Source organism: Grampus griseus, assembly GCF_964374135.1.
Source record: "Grampus griseus genome assembly, chromosome: 1".
NCBI classification, from domain to species: domain Eukaryota; kingdom Metazoa; phylum Chordata; class Mammalia; order Artiodactyla; family Delphinidae; genus Grampus; species Grampus griseus.
Genome location: NC_139017.1, coordinates 157,119,942 through 157,140,581, shown reverse-complemented (window position 1 = coordinate 157,140,581; position 20,640 = coordinate 157,119,942). Strand labels below are relative to the sequence as shown.

Genomic DNA, 20,640 nt, shown 5'->3' with positions numbered 1-20,640 from the left:
GGAAAGATGGGAGGGGGAAACACGGACGGCCATGACGTTTTGAGAGACATGTGTGGGGCTTGAGGTGATGGTAGAATGTCCAAATGGGAATTGCCGGCAGGCATTTGGTGATTACGAATCGCCCCTGACCTCATCCTGAGCCTTGTCCCCTAATTTCACCTTGAATAGCTCAAACTTAACAATCAGGCCAAGATTGTTAGTCAGGCAAACTTAATAATCAGGGATTTTTAAGATGACCGTTGTTAGGACACTGGAGAGATACCGCAGATGCCACGAAGTGCCTGGCTAGTCTCTAGAGGCTAAAAAGTTCTGCGGAATGATGGGCAGCGTCACTGAAGACACAAGTAAAACTTGTTCTCCCTTATTACAAAACCATTCATTCCTGCCGGGGGAACAGAGTCCCTCTAGGGGATGGCGGTCTGAGCTGAGAGCTGGAGATGGTGCAGCTCAGAGAGGCTAGGAGAGTTAGAGGCTTGTCCCGCTATCCACTGGCTGTGTGGCCTGAGACGGGTCCTTTTCCTTCCCAGGGCTTCGGGGTTTTAACTGTGAGACAAGAGGTTTGGACTAGTGATTATACAATCTGATGGGGGTGGCTACCATAGGAAAAGAGTTTAAAATTCAGGATTTATAAGGTGGAAAAGGGAAGGTTAGAGAAGAAGGGTCTAGATCTATAGACCATAAAGAGTGTAGTTAAGCGCAGTACACCTTTGTTTACCAAGATTGGGAGAGGCAACTGTTGGCTTCGCTGCCCTCGATCCTGGGGCCTCCTCTCTGTCCCACTCTCTCCCCGACCCCGTGCTGCATGTGGAAACCCTAAGGCCATTGTTTTAGAACAAATGATGCTAGTATATGCCAAGGCTGGAAACAAAGTTCATGACGGCTTCGATAAGTTCACAGATCAAAGACCCCAGGGTATTTTGAGGGGAGTGTACATCCTTAACCTTTCAAGGTTAATAAAAAGCCAAGACCATGATTTAACTCAGACATTATCCTGGGTCAAATTCCTTTCATTTAAAGTGTTGTAATAGCTTTCTAATTGGTCTGATTCCTGTTTCTTCTCTCTATAATCCACCTTGTAGATAGATCACAAATGAATCTTCCTAGTGCACAGATCTGATCCCTGATTAAAAGCCATCAGGGACTCTCCTTTATCTGAGGTTACCTAAAGATCCTGACATTCAAGATCTTCTCACAACATAAACTAACCTTTCAATTTTTATTATTTCTTTGATCCAAGCGATCTTTTCTGCCCACTGTCCCCTGTACGGAAGTTTGCACCTTGTCTCATACTGTCTAGAGGGCCATAAATCAAATTCTCATCGTCCCTGTCCTCCTGTGGGAGGCTGGGCAAGACACTGGACCTCCCTGAACCTCTGTGCCATCAGCTTTAAAGTGGGAGTAACGATGATGCCTATACCTCATAGTTATCTCAGTAGATGACTTATCTCCCCTTGATAGGCAGAATTTAGGATTTGTTTCCGCCAAAGTGCCTGGAATTTAGTAGACGCTCAATCAGTGTTGCTGAATGAATGAACGACAACACGGTGGGACTTCAGCTTGCTTGTCCCGCAGAACTTTTCCTCTTCAGAGTCAGAATATGGATGAAATGTGGGTAAACCCACAGGCCATTTTGGTTTTTTTGTGGTACGCGGGCCTCTCACTGTTGTGGCCTCTCCCGTTGCGGAGCACAGGCTCCGAACGCGCAGACTCAGTGGCCATGGCTCACGGGCCTAGCTCCTCCGCGGCATGTGAGATCTTCCCGGACCGGGGCACGAACCCGCGTCCCCTGCACCGGCAGGCGGACCCCCAACCACTGCGCCACCAGGGAAGCCCGGCCATTTTGGGTTTATCAGCACTCTGGTTTATTGAAGGCTCTCCTCCTGTCCAACCTCTGCTCACCACCTTCCTGCCCTCACCTTCACCCACCCTAACTTCTCTGCTCATTGTCTGTACAACATTGCTCCCCCCGTGCCTTTTTGGCTTTGATTTCAGTGCTTCCGTTTTCTGGAATGCCCTCCTTCCACTTCAGTGATCTCAGTAAAGCATAAGCTTCTTTGGCCCAGGCTCAGCTCGTGTTTTCTCTCTTTGCCTTAACCCTCCATTATGGGTTTTCCCTCAGAAGTCCTGAACACTTTGTTTCTTTGATTCATTTGTGATTTAGCATGTACTATCTTGTATATGTATTTCATTGATTCTTAAAGATCGATTCTTAGCCCCCCACCTCCACTTTAACATCTTTTGAGTTGGGATGCATATTACAGTTGATGATGTTGGTTTAATTGGTAGTGCTTTTCTTTCTTAGAGTTAAAAAAATAATGGTGTGTCTTACAATCAGTGGTGTCTTAAACTGGAATACTTTTATGCTCTTATGAGTTTATTTCCTATCTATCCAACCAGACTAGATGCTTTTTGAGTTAAAGACTTGTTTTACGTTTTTTTTTAAACTTAAAAGATGTGCTTTAATTGAACTAGGTTTTTAATGTTTCTTTTCCCTTCCACATTGTCCAACATAATAATCTACGTCTGTAGATGCTTAGCAACTGTCTGCTGCTGATCCTGGTGAGATCGATGGATTCTCCTCCCTCTCCCACGCCCTCCCAGCTCAGCGTGGGGTGGTGAAGGTGGGCACTTCCCACTGAAGCCACAATACCAGAGGAGGCCACATCCCTCTTCACTACAGCTAGGATGGGGCATATCAGTTTATGAAATATGAGTGCACAGAAATCACTCTGGGCCTTTATTTTTTCCTACAGTCCAGTAGCTTCATTTCTCGCTTGTATCTATTTTGGCTCCCCATCCCCTGCAGCTGGAAAGCTCACTGCTTCTAAGGAACAAAGGGTTGGTTCCATGGGACCTCAGCCACGGCTTTGGAAGGCCTCATCAGCCCTTTCTGTCAGGGAGCAGAGGAGGCGCAGGCCTAGGGCCTCAACAAATTAGGGCCCAGTTAAAAGGAGAGACTCCAGGCAATGCTCATCTTCCCATCTGGTGCTCTAACCTTGACGGCCTCCTTAGAATCTGAAGAGACCAATTCACTGTTCCCCAAACAGTTGGTTGTTAGCAACAAGAGGATTAAGGTCCCCATGCAGGAGGGCTGGCTGTGACGGCTTACTGGCACGCCCCCTTCGCTGCATCCGCTGCCACAACTTGTGATCAGTAATGGATCTCGGTTGATCCCAAGTCCTCACAGATGCAGGAAGCAGCTCACTGTCCAGAAATGCTGGGACTCTTGTCTCAAAGTACATGGGAGCTGCAAGCATCCCAGTTGTAGTCTGGAAGTTTGCTCAAACACTTATTTTTCTCTGATCTGCAATACTTGACTAGAGTTTGGAGTTACCTGGACCATGGGTGAGAGGAGGGTGCCTGTGAGAGAGGAATGGCATAACTTTTTACAACCCACTACTCTTCAAGGTTTAGAGAGTTAAGTGAAGAGATACTTTCAACCATTCATTCACTCAACAAACATTACTAAGTACCTACTATAGACCAAATACCATGTTTGGTGCTGGCTAAAACATGGTCCCTAGAATAGGTTACAGTTTGGTCAAAGAGATAGCTGGAAAACAGACACTCTCAGTATAACTTGGTAAATGTTATGACAGGAGATAAGCACAGACTACTGAGAACACAGAAGAGGGGATTCAGCTTGGGAAGGAAAGCAGAGAAGGCTTCCCAGAGGAAGTAAGTGTTTAGCATGACTCAGAGTTCAGGAGATGCTGAAAGGAAGAGCATTTAGGAAGACTTGGAGGCATTGTATACCCCGGTGCTTTCCAGGACCCACAGGGCATCCTGTACAGCTGAACCCAGGACGACTATACAGGAGCAGCCAGAGAAGAGGCAAAATGATGGGTGGGTCTAAATGATGCCAGCGCTCTCCAGAGGCCGCTCATCTCCAAAGATGTCTCATGTGATCAGGCCTCGGGGAGGGACTGAGATTGAGGTTGACTCTAGAGGTCAGAGTCCCACATACACATAAGTAGACAAGAAAGCTCCTTTTAGGAAAACTGAAAGCAATAGCCACGTGAAGTTTCCTGGATGCAGTCCTTCCAGGCTGAGGGGTAGGAGGAATAGGAGAGGGGAAATAGAGCTAAGGGAATTTCCCCATAAGAGGAAACAAGTTTACAAAAACAGGGTTGCTGACCTCCGGGGCACGCTATGGTGGGCTGTCTATGGCTTAATGTCTTCAGACCTGCTCTGCAACTACCTGGCAAAACCACCAAATATCCTCTGTGAGCAGGATTCCTTATAAGGCAGCTTGCAGCATTAGAAAAGAAACTACCCGGGCTTCCCTGGTGGCGCAGTGGTTGACAGTCCGCCTGCCGATGCAGGGGACGCGGGTTCGTGCCCCGGTCCGGGAAGATCCCACATGCCGGAGCGGCTGGGCCTGTGAGCCATGGCTGCTGAGCCTGTGCTTCCGGAGCCTGTGCTCCGCAACGGGAGAGGCCACAACAGTGAGAGGCCCGCGTACCGCAAAAAAAAAAAAAAAACAAAAAAGAAAAGAAAAGAAAAGAAAAGAAACTACCCATCCTTGGTAGAGGGATGAGAATACAGCATAAGTGGCTAAAGGTGTTGGTTTTAGAGTCAGACAGATCTGGTTTGAATCTTGGTTCTGCCACCTATAGGCTGCGCAACTTAAGACAAATTGTTTAACCTCTCTGAATCTTGACTTCCTGTCTTGCAAATGGTGATACATACTTCATAGAGTAGTCGTTAGTATCAAATGGAATATTATGCTTCAACCACAAAGAGGAGAGGTTCCCTGCCTTTGTTCATACTGAGAAGATGCACAATAAATGGTAGCTATTCTTAAAATACTACCTGCTATTTGTATATTGTTTTGAACTTCTCAAAGCATTCTCATAATTTGAGTCTCATTTATTCCTTACAATAAGCCTCTGAGGCAAATGGGAGGTATTCCCACTTTATAAGCAAGGAGAGAGTTGTTTCTGAGAGACTTCCACAGCGCAGCAAGTTCCGGGAAGTTGGCTTCAACTGACAGATGAGGCGTGGTGCTTTGTATCTCACAAATGCTCAAAAAATGCTGACGGGTGAGTGAATGGAGCAGTCAGCGAGCTCAAGTTGAAACGGCAAGCCTTCAAGTGTTAGCTGGGGGCTGTTGAGAACTTTGGAGGTAATCTTGGAGGAGGGGACAACGAAGGGGGAGTGTTATGCCAGAAGGTGGGGACGTAGAAGGTCTGCGCGGGTCAAGTAAGTTACAAAGGTGGGCAGGGGGTAGTGGGGAAGGTGAGGCAGAGGATCTGTGTGAGGGAGCTGGGAGCGATGAGAGTGGTTCAAGGGGCAACTGGGGGGTCTTGAAGGCTCCCACCCCAGAGTCAGTCAGTCGGTCAGAAGTCATTAACGTGCTGATTATTGAATCCCTCCTGTGACTGACAGAGTAGGAAATAAATACCCAGCGAAGGTTTCTAAACAAGAAAGGAGCCTCTGAGGAAGGTGATGCTGGCAGCTATGAGCAGGATGTTCTCGTGGTCAGTTAAGCCTCGTATGGTCAGCAGGCCTTAAGCAAAGCCGGGAGCCGACACGTAGGAAATATGGTCAGAACCTGGTGATAAACTGGGCGGTGATGGAGGGTGGGAATAAGCAGGGAAAGGGAACGGATATCTACTGTGAGCCTACTCGGTAGATATCTGATCACTTCTGCAGGCCATCTCATCCATTTTTACAGTCTGTTGTAAATATAACCATCTTTGTTTTACAGATGAAGAAATCGAGATTTACAGAGATTAAGTAACTTGATGACAGTCATAAAACTAGTTAAGTGATGAAGCTGGGGTCTGAAACCACATCTAACTCCGAAGTCTATGCTTTTCCCATTATAACACCCTGCCTCTCCGATGAAGGAAAATGAAGTCAAAACAACCCTGAGATTGTAAGTCTGAGTCTAGGAATACCTGATGATTGTGGACAGCAGCCAGGAGCTGGGAAAGGGGGCCCTTTCTGAAGAGGAAGACTTCCGGGTTTTTGTTTTTGTTTTATTTATGAATCTCCAAATTTTAAAAATGTGTATGCCGGTGGGGTGATATCCACGTGGGCGTATCCTATAGACAGTTGGAAATCTCTGGGGAGGGGGGAGGGCAGGGACGGACACGCATTGAGAAGTCATCTGTGGACAGGTGGCAGGTGTCTGAAAACGTAGGTGTCGAAGTCAAACACAAGGGGGATGGACAGAATGTTTTGGGAGCCCCACAGCTAATGGCAGTGGGGCCAGGGAAAAGCAAGGGGCAGCAGGGCCACCTACACACACAGATGGTCACAGGCACACGTGGCCGCCCTGGGCATAGTGCCTCCCAGTGCCAGCTGAGATAATCCCCCTTCAGTTCTGTTCTGGAAATGTACTCATTTTTCAAGGCACGACTCAAATTTCCATAACCCCTCTTTAGACTATACACTTGTTCAACTCTAACGCCCATATGGTTGGCATCACGTTTGGCACCTAATAGGTGCTAAATGAATATTTGTTGAGCTGAATTGAACAATTAAAGAGAGAAAAGCTATATGGAAATGGTAGTTAATTATTTTTTTCTGAGCCATATCTTCTTCATTTGTGAGATGAATAATTACTGCTAGGATTAAATGAGGTACGTAGGTTAGGCATTTAGTACAGTGCCTGGAACATGGTTGTTCATTAACTGGTAATAATTATTATTACTGGCAGCAACCATGGAAGTAACATAATAGGAGCTTAGCGTGAAGGATTTCAGGAAAGAAGGGATGCTCAACAGTTCCAAGGAACACAGTCTGCTGCTTCTCTCTCTCTCTCTTCCCCCTCCTCCCTCTCTCTCTCTCTCTTCCCCCTCCTCCTTCTCTCTCTCTCTCTTCCCCCTCCTCTCTCTCTCTCTCTCTCTCACCCCCCCCCACACACCCATGGTGAGAAATGTTCAGCAAAATATAAAAATCCTCCTCTGATATCTGCTGGCTTTTCCGCCCTAGTATGAGGAGGAGATGGTTAGTAATCTAAATCTGATCCCACAGTGGATAAATGAAATGACTTTCATGGCTGGTTGCATGATTTGAACATCAAAATTGTAGGGGATCTGATTCCAGCTAGATGACAGGCCCACATGCGTGTTTTGGTTTCTGCGGGATTCTCTAAGTAAAAGTGCATCTACCCTACAGTTGGGCACCTGCTTTGCCAGGGAGATATGGTACCCAGGAGTCCTGGAATCAGCACACATCACATTGTCCCACCTATCACAGACAGGATCACCACTCCCTGACACAAAACCCTCTCTGTGATAAAACAAAGCTGCTGTGTGGCAGGCCTTCCCAACAATGAATTCTCTCTCCTTCCAGAGACCTGAGGAGGGATGAAGAGACACAACAAAGACCTGGCATCTGGAGCACAATTGTGTGAAAAGGGCCCAGGCTTTTCAATGACGGGACAGTTCTCTTTTATCGCAGCATCTCCCTCCTGGCAGCCACTTTCCCCTCACCTTTGAGCCTGCATGTGCATCCAAGACCTTGAGTTTAGCCACTAGAACGAGGACTCCAAGGACCAAGCCTCCTATCAGGAGCTGTGGCCCAGCTCCCCCAGGTCTTGGCGCCTCTGGAAGCCAGGCCCATGGGACCTTGCAGCCTGCGCCTCTTCTGCCCTCCTGGTTGGGTCCTCAGATCACCGAGAAGCCCAACCTCTCTGCTCTGCTCTCCGCCTCCTATTCCCCTCCCCCACCCACCAACCCACGCCTTTTCAGGGCATAAGGGACCTTTTCTATTTGCGGAGCCTAAAGAAGCCCGTTGCCAAGGTGACAGGAGCAGGAACAGCAGGGAGCTTGCCATGGGGGAGGGGCTTTGCCCCCAAACAGCTGTCAGTGGGAGCAGTCCCAGCTGGGACTAGAGCGTTTGCCTGCTCCGGGAGGAAACAGCCCCCAGGAGAACGCATTCCTCTCTGCTCTCCTCCCCGCACTGCCTCCGCCACAAGTCTCCACTGGTTACTTTCCCTGGGGGCAACCAGCCAGCCGGCTACAAAAATGCTCCAATAGCAAAAACCTGCCACTCTGCTCCCCATCTCTCTTTCTCTCTCTCTCTCCCTCTATCACACACCCACCCACCCACCCACACACACACGCATGCGCACGCACTCTGATCCCTCCGTTCATTCGCAGTCCCAGGCTCCTCCTGGGCAGGAGGCCAGAAGTTACCTCCTCGCTGGGAAACTGTGGCACCCAAGGCAGGTACTGCTTCAGGCCGCCCCCCATCAGGTCAGGAGGATCATTTCAGTCTTTTTTTGTTCTAGAGGCCCTGAGAGGGCCTGCAGCATCTTAAACGTCCCTGCTGCCTTCCGTTTGGGCGTGAGGAGTGGGCTCATGGAGAGGAAGGGGTGGGAGAGGAAGGGAAAAATAGGAGGGGACGGTGGGAGACAGGAACAATGCAAAGCCTACTGATTCGTCTCACTGGGGAGACGGTCTTTGTGGTCTGCAGCTCACAGCTGCTCCATAGAAAGTTCTGGGGAACCACTGGTCTCTGTACTGCCTATAGCCACATGCTGTTAAGTCTCAGGCCACACCTGGGGCCCTGGACCTCAGTCTGTAACTCACGGGCCTTCCCCTTTACCAGGCTCAAGAGAAGAGAGCCCTCCACTAGACTCTGTAAAACCCAGAACAGTCTTAGAACTGTCAGGCTCTTCGAGCTTTGGGTCAGGAATAAGAAAGGCCTAGGAAGCCCCCCTGTAAGAACTGAGAGAGGCAAATATGGCTTGATGATTAAGAACATAGGATCTGACTCATCCTCCAGATGAGGAACTGGTTTCCAGTTCTGCCATGTAATGCTGATGTGACTTTGAGTGACACTTATAGTAAGTTCTTGGGCAAGCGCTTTAAGCTTCAGTTTTCTCATCTGTTAAATGGATAAAAGCATCTACCTTACAGGGTTCTTTTGAAGGTCAAAAGAGGTGAGGTACATAAAAAAGCCCAGCATATTATCTAGTCTACATCAGAGGTTTTTATCCGGGCTTGTCCCCTTTCTGTCCAGTTTTCTTGAGGCCCCAGGGTTGCCTAGGAGCTTAGGAAGAACCCTAAGGACTGGTTTTTCCTTTGAAGGGTCCTTAGAATCTGGGGGGCTGGCTTAGATCTAAGGAGAGGTTACATTTTGGCCTGGGCAGAAATGGGGTTCTCAGGAAGTCCTGAAGCCCGGATGTTGCTCAAGGGTTTGTAGGTTGCATGAGAAGGTAGAAGAAATGTTAAGTTGGGCTCCTTGCTCTAGTCTCAGCTGCTATCAGCTCAGGGTAAGACCCTCCAGACTTTACCCTCTGAGCCTCAGTTTCTTTCTCCATAAAAGGAAGCGGCTAGACTAGTCTCTGGAGAAAGTAATGCCGGACAGGGAGAAACGCCTGGAGCCACAGGTAAGTCAGGCCTCTGCAGGGAGGTACCTGCTTCAGCTCAGAGTGACCACTGGAGGCTAAGACCACATCTGTCCTTGAAGCCTCAAAAGGGTGAATAAAGGACTTGAATTCAGATTCTCCCCAGCTCGCCTCCCACTGTCTGTCTAGAATACCTTCCCCTCCTCTGTCTGTTGGGGAAATGACTCCTGCTTCAATACTCAGTGCCATTTCCTTGGAGGGACAGCATCTCTGACCCCTCCTGTCTGGCACTGAGGTGCCCACCTGGGCCCACACTTACCTCATACTTACTCCTACAATGGTATTTATGAAATCGAATGGATTTGCTTATATATCTGGCTCCCTCCTTTTGACTGCACACTCCTTTAGGTAAGAAATCACATTTTGACCATCTTGGTTAGTCTAGTAACAAGCATAAAGTAGGCTCTCAAGAAAAAAAAAATGCAGGTTAGATTGGATGGTAAAATAGTCTGGATGAGGACAGAGGGTTAGTGGTTATTTCAGGGATGTGACCAGGGTGAGTGTCTCTTTAATGCAAAGCCACGTGGCCCACCACTCCATTTCTGTGCTGTGACAGCTTGGTCTTATTCCTGAGACTGATAAGTCTGGCTTCTGGGGCTCCTGGCAGATTTTCTCATTAAAGATTGCCTACAATAGGCAGCACTGGGAGAACGTTAGCAGGCAGGGAGTTTAGCCCCAGGGAATACTGATTCATCCCCTTCACAGAATCTGCCTCACAAGTAATCTGCTGGATTATTACTTTTTTAATCTGCAAGATTTATTCTCAAGTGTCACCGTCACCAGCAAGCCTTTCTCAGCTCCTGTCCGCCAGGCTATATAATGCCTCTGTGCTCACATCTATTATAGTACTTATCACCCTATATTGCATTGTACTTGTCTGTCTCTCCAGACTGTGTCCTCCTGGGAGGGCAGGGCCCACGTCTTATTTATCTCTGCACACCCGGAACTGGCAACATAACTGGCGAATATTAGTCAACGAATGTCTGTTGAATGATGAGAAAATAAGATTCCCACTTCTTCATCTCCCTGTGGGATTCTTACATGCCTCTGGCTAGCCCCTGTCCTTTTTGCTGACCCTTAGAGAATTTCGAAATAGTCTAACTGCCAAACCTCCACTCTCAAAGTGAAGAGCTATGATTGTGTACCCTGAGAATCACCATTATGCCCATTGTGAAGAAGGTCTCATTTATTCCCACTGATGTGGCTTCCTTCTTTAAAGCTAGGCTAGAAGCCTAAAACAGAATCTGGAGCTGTAGGAGGGGAAAGAGAGACACATGGCTGACATCTTAGCACGTCCATGGGAAAAAGGAAAGTTTGAAAGTTTCCCCCTGACCCATAGTCCTTCTGAGTTTTCTGGGATAGGATCCTTCTTCCTGGAGCCCTTACCTGGTGCAATGAGGGGGTGGGTTGCCACAGCAGGTACCATTCGGCTGAGCCCAGCCCGACCCTCCAAGCTCCCTGGCACACTGCTGTTGCCATCTCCTTTCTTGAGTGGCTCCGTCACACTGTCAGTTATGGCAGGCTTGGCACCTGCAGGGGAACCCTGAGCAGTGTTTCTGCCTTGTGATGGGGTAGGCAGAGGCTGGCTACCACCCGGCGTGGGCTTCAGGGCCAAGCTGGGCAGGACAGGCTGAGTGGGGGTAGGGCCCGAGGCTGCTGCAGTTGGTGTCTGCTGTGTTCGGAGGGTCAAGTTCTGTACCTGGAAAAGAGGGGTCTGTAGGAGTCCAGAGAATGTGGGTAGGAGCAATGCCGACACACAATTCATACAGGGAAGGAGTTAGGGATGGATCCACGAATGGCTGAACGGGAGAGCGGGTTGTTAAAATCAGAAAGAAAGAGAGAGAGAGAGAGAGAATGAGACAGGGGCCGAAAGCGGAACCCGGAGCAGAGTTTCTAAAGGAGACAGAAAGAGTGCTAGCGATTGGATTCATCAGCAGAAGAAGCTAAATTCTGAGCAGGGATGTCTGCCCCTCCTGGGGCAGGCCCAGGCAGGGAGGCCGGGCTGTCTCTCCCTTCTGTTACCTCCCCTCCTCCCCCAAACTATCAGGATGGGCTGCACACCACTTAGAAAGAATTCCCAGATACAGGGTAGGCACGGGGCTTCCCACACTGGAAAAGGCCAGGGCAAAAGTGAAAGTTAATCGACCAGCAAGGTCCCCAGGCCAAGGATTATCCTGTCCTCAGAATCAGGTTTACGCCGGGATGAGCATGCTTACTCAACCTGGTCCCTGGTGCCCTCTGCTGGACACACGGAGGCTGTACCAGACTCACATCTGACAAATCTGCTAATCTTGCTACCAGGTGGGTCCTCCCGTTCTGTAGCTGGGGATGGTTCCTCTCCCCTGCAGCCCACAGAATCTTTACAGCCACCGCAGTGTCTGGGTACTCCCAGCAGAAGGAAGGGACCCAGGACTCATCTTTGCTCCCTCTTCCATGCAATTTTTGCTGATTCCTAAAGGTGCTAGCATGTGTAACCAGAGTGGAATTTTCCTCTTAAAAGGCAACAACAACAGAGATTATCCTGGGGAGGGTGTAAGGTAAAAAGGTAGAGATGACCACCGTTGTTGGCAATCACGGCATGCTGCTGACTCCTGCTCTGTGTTCGGGGCTCGAAACAGAGTCAAGAGTGGCCGAAGCCTTCTCAGCGGTGAATTAAGGAGCAAGTGTAGGAGCGTTGGGACGCCCTGTCTCCCACCTGTTTTCCCAGAACATCCCAAACTTTCCAGACATTCAGAGCTCCTCCAGGGCTTGGGCCCATACCCATTATCAGTGCCCCTCTGCGGGGGTGCCCACCCCCCTGCCCTCCCACAAGCATGGAATCCTCACCTGGGCGGGGGTGGGGGGCCGGGCGGGGGAGCCAGTGCCGAGCTCAGGCTGCACAGTAGCGACGGTGGCCGTGGGCGTGAAGATGAGCTGAGGGGACAAAGGAACAGTGCCGCCTAGGCTCCTAGCTACCTGCACCAGGTTACCTGGCTGGGCCTGGAATCACAGGAAACAGCCGCCTTTTACCTGCCCAATGTGGGCTCAGCCACAGGACACACAGTTTAGCCAGGGGGTGGACTGGGGATGCGGGGAGGCACGACAGGGAAAGAGTCCAGGGGATCTCCCGAAACTCTCAAGAGGCTCGGCGTGGTCTGACCCAGGCCGGGCAGTGAAGGGCCACGGGTGGGGGCCATTCTGGGGCTGCACCCAAGTCAAGTTTACTTCAGAAGGATCTGCGAAGAGCTCACCCCAGAGGGACCAACAATCGCAGGACACCCTCAAGTCCCTCTCTGCAGCGTCCCGGGGAGCAGGGCCCCTGTGCTGCGACAGATGCCCTGGGACCATGTTCTAAATCTAACCTGCTCTGGACTCCAGGTCTGGGTCAGAACAGGACCCTCCACCAGAAGAGATCAAATTAGATGCATTCTTTTGGCCATTTTTTTAGTCAAATTCAGATTAGGCTGTGTGTGTGTGTGTGTATTTATGTGTGTGTGTGTATGTGTGTGTGTATGTGTTTGTGTGTGTGTTTGTATTTATGTTTGTGTGTATTTATGTGTTTGTGTGTGTGTTTGTGTATTTATGTGTGTGTATTTATGTTTGTGTGTATGTGTGTGTGTATTTATGTGTTTGTGTGTATTTATGTGTGTGTGTATTTATGTGTTTGTGTGTGTATGTGTGTGTGTGTACGTGCGTGTGCAGAGACAACAGCGGTAGAGGAACCAGAGCCCCCAGAGCCGTACTCGTGTCTGCATCTCCTTCCGTGCAGTGCAGGGACTGAGGGTCTCTGCATGACACCCCCGCCCCTGCGAGACTAGCTCAGTGTCCGAGGGGACATGCGGTGTCTGACAGCGTGTCAGCTCCTCTGAGCACCAGTACCCCACTTTGGGCAGGGACCTGGCCAGGCTGCAGGGCTCCAGTGGGGGCAGTTAAGTAGGACAAGGGTCAGAGTAAACTGAAGACAGAGCAGGTTTGGGCAGTGTCACATGGGCTGCCCGGCCCCCTGGAGAAGTGGAAGTCTAGTCCACACGTGTGTCTAATGGGCTGTTCCCTGGCAGTAGAGCTGCACCTCAATGAGCTCAGAGTCAAGGACGGAAGTGCTGGAGCAGGACCCAGAAAAGCTCCCAGTGTCAAGCTCTGACTGTAGGAGCCGAGGGAGGGATGGGACTGTACAGTCTTTAGGACAGTGTGTCGAGGAGCTGGAGGGAGAACTCTTCAGAATGGGGGCAGTGATCTGAGTCCCGCGTAGAGCTAGATGTTCCTGCCTCCTAGGGCGAATGCTGCTGCTTTCACGGGAAATTCTGCTAAATCTTAGGAACCTCTCAGCTTCCTATGGGCCTTTGCACCTTAGGGACAGGTGTAAAGGGGGGACTCTAGGTATGCGTGTGCAGGGCTGATGCCGTCCTGAGTCCATTCGGCCCAAGCAAGCCCGCCTGATGAATGGCTGACAGGGTGACCCTGATGGGAATGGGGGCCCAGCTGGGAAGGCAGGGGAGCAGCCGCATGTCCCGGAGCTGGCTGCCACCTTCACCACCTGGGCTGGAACACACTTTTGACCCTGAACTACCGGTGGCCCGTCCCTGCAAGGACTGTCCCAGGGGGGTAAGACCCCACTTCTGTAGGGTACTTGGATGTTTGCGCGCTTGTTTATCTTACGTGTCTGAGTGTACAGACCGCCTGGGCACAGATCCCTGCATTCTCTACCCTAATTAATTTTGGGGAGTGGTTTCTGATAAGAAGAGGATAGTTCTGTTTCACTCTAGGAGGGGAGGGAAAGAAGCCATCATGGGTAACTTAATTTCAGCCTGGAACCCCACCTTCCCTTGCGTCATGGAGCTTGTACCAAAGCTTCCGCTCAGCCTTCCAGGCCGCCTTCTTTACGCCACCCCTTCTTTCCTGCCAACTGTCCCCCTAGTGCTTCTTCCCCACCCTTCTCTAATCCCCACGCTTCTCTCACTGCCCAGCTCCCAACTTCTCTGCCTCCGTCCTCCCGGCCCACCTGAGCCGTGGCCCAGGCTGGGGACTCACCATCTGTGCCCGCAGATACATCTGTGCTTGGCTTGCAGTCAGGGCTGGAGAAGACGTGTTGCCCAAGAGGACAGCCTGCTGGGCGATGCCTGAGGCTGCTGCTGAGTTGACACTCTGAGCCCGGTTGATGAGCTGGGCTGCTGCCGGGGAGGCTGCCAGATTGATCTGAGGAGGGAGACACGCCAAGTAGGAAACAGGAGGTTCTGTGGGTTAACTCTGCCCCGCTTCATCCATTTCTTTCTCTCTGCCTCTTCTGTCCCTTGGTGGATTCAGCCTTCTTTAGGACCAGCTCTGATCTGTGGGCCCTGGATGTTCCCCCAGCACTGCTGCATCTCTGGCTTACGTGCAGAGCTGCAGGGAGGATCCGATAGGGAGAGGACTGAGCTATGAACAGAGAGCCTTGACATTGGAAAGATGACGGGGAGTTATTAAAAGAAGTTAGAAAGCGGCATGCACTTTTTCTTTCTGGTAAGAGTAACAGGTTCCAGCCGTGGTTCTACACGGCTAAGGATTCACCACAATTGGGTCTGGAAGCCCAAGAGAATTTTGTGCAAAGAGGAAGGAGCCGGTCCTGGAGCTGTGGGCTCCGCCTGCTGTTCTCCATCCTACTCACCGAGGATGACTGGGCGGGGGTCTGTGCAGACACACTGCTGCCTGAAGTGCTCCCCTGTCTGCTGGCCACCAGGCTTGCCTAGGAAAGGAGAATTCTCATCACTAGAGGCCCAGACCTCCTCCAGTCATCCCCCCCGGCTCTCACCTGCCGCAGGGTGCACTATAGGGCAGCGGTAAGGAGTCAAACCCTTATTCTGGCTCATCCACGTGACCTCAAGCAAGTGCCTCAGTTTCCTCTTGTATAAGGTGGCGTAACCACAGTGTCTACCTTGTAGGATTGCTGAAAGGATTACACGAGGCGGAGCATTTACATATAAGCGCTCGAACCGCCAGCTGTGACTGTTACCAATGTTTCCAGCTCTCTTCAGCTCCCACCCCACTGCACCCACTCTATCATACCCGGCTCACCGGCCCCCACGTGGAGCGCTGGGCACGTACTGTCTGGAACATCCAGCCTGCGTCCTCCCCGTGGCCAGCTTCTTCTCATCCTGCAGTGTCGGCTTCACTGTTCCTCCAGCAGACAGGCTCCCCCCTCCCCACCAGCTGTACCCACTGTAAGGTGGGCCTCCTTGTTACTCAGCCACAGCAGGCTGCTCTGCTCTTCTGCAGAGCTTATCAGTGCTCTGGTAGTTTGCTACTTCGTCTCCTCGTCTATCTGTGTTTCTGACTACTTGCTGTCTCTGTGTTTCTGACTACTTGCTGTCTCCCCACCACAAGCTGCAAGAGGACAGGGTCCACGGCGTGCTCGGTGCCCGACATGAACTCTGGCAGCAGGTGCATAAAGACTCTGTCGAATGCATGTCTGGGCTCTTCTCGGCCACTGAGGGCAGACAGGCAAGCTGAATGGGCAATGGCCTTCTCCTGTGGACACCTCCTCGCACCCTCGGCCCCCTCCCTGCAGTGTGGTGAGGCGGAGAGGCAGGCCCCCGCCAGTCCCTCCTTGGGCGAGGCAGGCGGAGAGGTCCAGCCGCCCTGTTTGAGAGCTGTGTGGCCTTGGGCAAGGCGCTTAGCCTCTCAAAACCTCTTTCCTCATCTGTCAGAGGACTCGGGATGACGATCACACCCACTTCGCAGTGGTTCTGTGAGGACGCGTTAAGAGAACGCATGGGCACACGTGTGCAGTGCTTGCTTTTCCTGCCCCTTCCTTCGGGGGCATTGCGATGCTCCTGTGACATCATCTTACCTGCTGCACGGCCGCGAGGCTCTGGAGCTGGGCGCTGCTGAGGTGCTGCTGCTGCAGGGCCGCCGTCTGCAGCATGAGGTGCTGCTGCTGGGCCGCGTACATCTGCTGCAGGTACTGGGCCGCCGTGCTGGGCTGCCGGTGCAGGGCTTGCTGGATCACCTGCAGAGGGCGGGGGGCGGGGTGGGGGGGAAGAGCCCGCGCTGCGGCCAAGCCTGCTCAACACCCTCTCTCCCTAGCTGCTCAGATAAGGACCAGGCCTGCGAACCCCACTCGCCAGGGAGCCGGGGAGACGCCTGTGTGCAAAGCTCCACCCGTTCCTGCCTTGCCCATCTAGCAGCTCTCCTCAGCACACAGGCTCCCTGCTCCTCCCCGATATGGGCTACACATGCCACTACCACCAACTCTCGGGGCAGTGGGAGCTCAGGAGACAGGAGTCCTTTAAGCCTCCGGTGACACTGGGTCCCACGCCAGGCTTGTTAGGTACCCCCTTCCCCGCCATTCTGCAGCCTCAGATGAGTCTAACTGGACTGCGGGGATGATGATGATGACAGAGGGAACCGAAGTTCAACAAGGCTGAGAGGAGGAAAGGGGTGGGAAGAAAGAGACAAGTCCGGAGCGCAGCCTATTCGAGCTTTGAACACACAGCCAGCCAAACTCAAACCTGCTCAAGGTCAACACCCTTCCGGCAGGGGCTGCCCCCGGCTGCTTGGGACGTCCTATCGGTCCCTCAGAAGATGGTCCCCCTGGCCTCGCACAGCAGGGATGCTGCAGCTACAGGGATGCTGCCTTCCTCTTTTACTCTTTCCCTCCTTCTCTCTATCACTCTCTTTTGAGCCACCATCTCCCATTCCGTGGCCTTACTGCTATTCCCTCTTTCCTGATGGGACTGGCTGAGCCACAGTCTCTGGGAGATGATGAAAGGCTGCTCTTTGATCCCTTCCCACCCTCCCATCCCTCAAAGCCTCTTCTCCACCCCCAGGAACAAGGAAAAGCAAATGCCTTTCCTCCAGCCCTGAGACCCTCTACCTTCTTCTCCTTAGCCCCGTACATTTCTCCTCCCTTCTCACCTGGTCACCTTCCTGCTGTCTTCCCATGCGGTGCCCTACATGGGCCCTCGCTAGGCTCTGGCCCACTTCCCACCCTTCGCTCTGCTGCTCTGGCTCCAGGGCTGTTCTACCCCAGGCAAGTGAGCCTCTAGTCTAGCTCTCTCCAGCTTAACATGACTTCTAGGGGCTGGCGGCTCTCGGACAAAACAACCTCTGGGCTCAGATTTGGGGTTCTGTAAAAACAGCCTGATATCACAGATTCTCCATGGGCTCTGGAGTCTCCCCAGATACCCCCACCCCATCCCAACTCCTCCACCCACTTCCTTCAGTGTACTTTCCCCTCTGAGGGTCCTGGTTTACATGAGCTCAGTTCTTTTTATTCCTTGTTCTCCCCCGAATTTTTTCTTCTTATTCCCTTTATCTAGGCCTCTTTATTTTCCTTAGACCCCTAAAAGCACCCCCAAGCATCCAGACAGCAGTAGTAGAGATGGACTTTTTCTCACTGGAGGATGTCAAGGAACAGAAATAGGAGGCACCCCAATGGTTCTGCTTGGGTGCGGAACACAACTTTGGGTCACTCCATTTGCCAGAGCAGAAACCTCAAATCCCTTTTGCCTAGAACTGTGGTGCAGGGCAGGAGGGCACATCCTAACATCAGCTGCTAGAAATTGGTGCTAAAATACTCATGTGCAGAGGGGCCAGAGGAGGAGGCTGGGGGAGGCGGCAAGGATGGAAGCATGGTTTTATTAAGTGTGAGGCAGAGAGAGCTGGGCGAGGGAAGACTCCAGAGTAACTGACGGGGTCTCCTTTAACTAGACTTTTCAGGCTCTCTCACCATCTGCTGTGGCTTCTCCTCCATCCCCTAATCCGGGCCTAGGGCCAGAGAAGGATGAGCTCACTCATCTAGTACATCCAAACTGCAATAGCAAAGCTACTAGAATAAACGCTTCTAGGCTGTGGTCTCTCTTTTCTCCCTAGTTTATCCAGGAGCCTCAATCAGACATCGTAGTGAATAAGAACACAGGTTTGGGGGGAATCAGGTTCAGCTTTTTTGTCTTTACCTGGTGACCCTGGATAAGTCACTACCTTCTCTGAGCCTCAGTTTTCTCAATTACAGAATTGTGCCTAATAATAACCACCCTCACAGCTGGAGAAGAAGATAAATAAGCAAAATGCTTCGGACAGTGCGGGGCACATGGCAGACGGCAAAACATGGTCATGACTGCATTTTGGAAGAGTGTGTAGTCACCCGGAAGGCCTCATAGATGACACTTTGCAAACCGCTGCTTTGGGGAAGAAGGCAAAAAGCTGTAAAGACAAAGGATTGTTTGGGGTTCTATTTTGGTCCTCCGTATGTAAGAAACTTAGATTTGGTACAAGGAAGTGGTCACTTAGGTAGGGGATCTAGGTTGTGGCTGAGCAGATTCTAGTCATTTTTTCTCTTTGCTCTTTTCACTTGTGTGTCCTTTATGATTTCACATGTTTATCCTCCCCAAACGGCACTGTGGGATCTGAGTCACCAGATAAGAAAGGAAATTTTGGATCTGCTAAGTATTCCCACTCTCCCCAACCTTCCCTGACTGAATCCATCTAGTATCACTACTCCTCTAATGCTGCACACATAGTTACCCACTGACACACGCCCTTACGCCCATTCTAGATTTAGCACCCCGGTTGTCCTACCAGACCATGCCAACACGTCCTCCTGGCTAGCCCTGAGATGATTAATCAGGTGGCGTCTCACCTGCACAGTCTGCCGGTCAGGAATGCCACCGTACACAGAAATCTGGGGCCCCGTGGGGCGGCCACTGCCACCGCTGCTGCTATTGTTGCCGCCACTGCTGCTACTGACGCCGCTGGTACTGCTGGCGACACTCGCGCTGCTAGACGTATGGGGGACGGGCAGCTCGTTCTCCATGGCCTACAGGACGGCACAGTCAGGGCGCTCAGGTGGCAGATGAGCAGGCAGGTGCTGGGAGGGAAGAAGCAGGAGGGAAATGCTTAACAAACGCATTCTAGAGAATACACACGTGGGTATCCGCTCTCTACCAGCCTGTGTGGGACTACTTCTGAACTGAGGTCTGCAGCCACCCCTGCCATCAGGACAGGGCTAGGCTTGGCTCACTAGGCGAGGTGTGAAATCAGGTCAGCCTGAATCTAAATTTTACGACTTATTCTGCTAGAGGAGATGAAAAACAGCCTAGGAGGATCCCCTACGATGGGCTTCCTAGCAGTGATCTTAGGGACCATTCCTCACACCATCAAACTTTTCATCACTGGGGTAGAGAAACTGGACATCAGAGAAATTATTATTTGTCCATATTTATATAGGCAGTTCTTGAAAGAAATGGGATCCAAAATCTAGAGAGAACAGAATGAGAGAAAGAGGCAATAAAATAAACTGCAGTGATCAGTTTGTTTTGTTTTCCAACCAGAAGAGCTCTGAGTGTGTCTGGAGTCTGTTTCCTTCCTGAAGTACTCACTGAGTGCTCTCTGATCCAATGCTGAGCAGGGCACCACATTGAGCAATTTGGTGAAAATCACAGGTTTTGGAGTCAGAAAGACTTAGGTTTGAGTCCTGGCTCCGCCACTTACCAGCTGGGAAACCTTGGCACGTCACACTTCTCTAACCTCCTGTCTTAATCTGGCAGACACAAGAGCGTATGGATTGATGGGAGGATAAAGTAAATGAACAATACAAAGCGCTTAGTGGGGTGTCGAGCATATATTGAGTGTTCCTTAGGCATTGGCTGTTGTTGTGGTTATTAAAACTGTCCCCAGCCTGTTTCCCACTGTCCGGTTCCAGTAGATCAATCCTCTTCCAAGGTGGAACTGGCAGAGCCTCCTGGAACTTCTATCCCAGTCACTAAGGGTAGAAGTGCTAGAAATTCCTTGAGGGACCAGCCGATGATTGGGATTCAGAACTGGAAGCTGCGCATCCCCTTGAGGCAAGGAGTGGAGAAGGGCTGGGAGAGAAGGAAGGAGTGGTGGGAAGGTCATGCCCGTGTCCTAGGTCAAGTTCCTCTCTTTTTCTTCTTTCATGCTATTCCTAAAATCCTAATTTTTATATATATATACATGCTTTTCCTTCTACCCATTCCTTCTTACACCTAAAAACAACACTTCTTTGTCATCCCATCATAGACATTCAGTTCTCTTCTTGCAGAAGATTATGCCAACTTAATAAATGAAGAAAATAATACGATTTTTTCACAGTATTGAGAACATTAGTGCAAAGAACTAAAATAGTCATTAGCGTCCCGCCATCTTCCTCCCAGTGTGCTCCCTCTGGAGGTTGTCAGCATTCCTCAGGATGCCTGCCTCAGCCTGGGTGAGTTTTTACCATGGGCTGCAAAAAGTGTCGATGAAGGTTCAAAGACAGGGACGTTGGGGGTGAGGAAGTGCAGGTTACTCCCAGTGGG

General features: G+C 51.0%; 1 protein-coding gene across 2 annotated transcripts in view; it reads right to left on the bottom strand.

Annotated features, from left to right (window-relative positions):
- The window catches only part of PHC2 (polyhomeotic homolog 2), a 102,709-nt gene that overhangs the window by 29,936 nt on the left and 52,133 nt on the right, over positions 1-20,640 (bottom strand). For both annotated transcript variants that reach the window (XM_082649256.1, XM_082649257.1), the window contains exons 2-7: positions 18,963-19,190; positions 16,173-16,331; positions 14,991-15,068; positions 14,378-14,542; positions 12,197-12,283; positions 10,757-11,069 (exon numbers count right to left, since the gene is read on the bottom strand). In XM_082649256.1, the coding sequence (XP_082505382.1) occupies positions 10,757-11,069; positions 12,197-12,283; positions 14,378-14,542; positions 14,991-15,068; positions 16,173-16,331; positions 18,963-19,136 (976 nt within the window). In that variant the 5' untranslated portion in view covers positions 19,137-19,190. The remainder of the gene's footprint in view (positions 1-10,756; positions 11,070-12,196; positions 12,284-14,377; positions 14,543-14,990; positions 15,069-16,172; positions 16,332-18,962; positions 19,191-20,640) is intronic.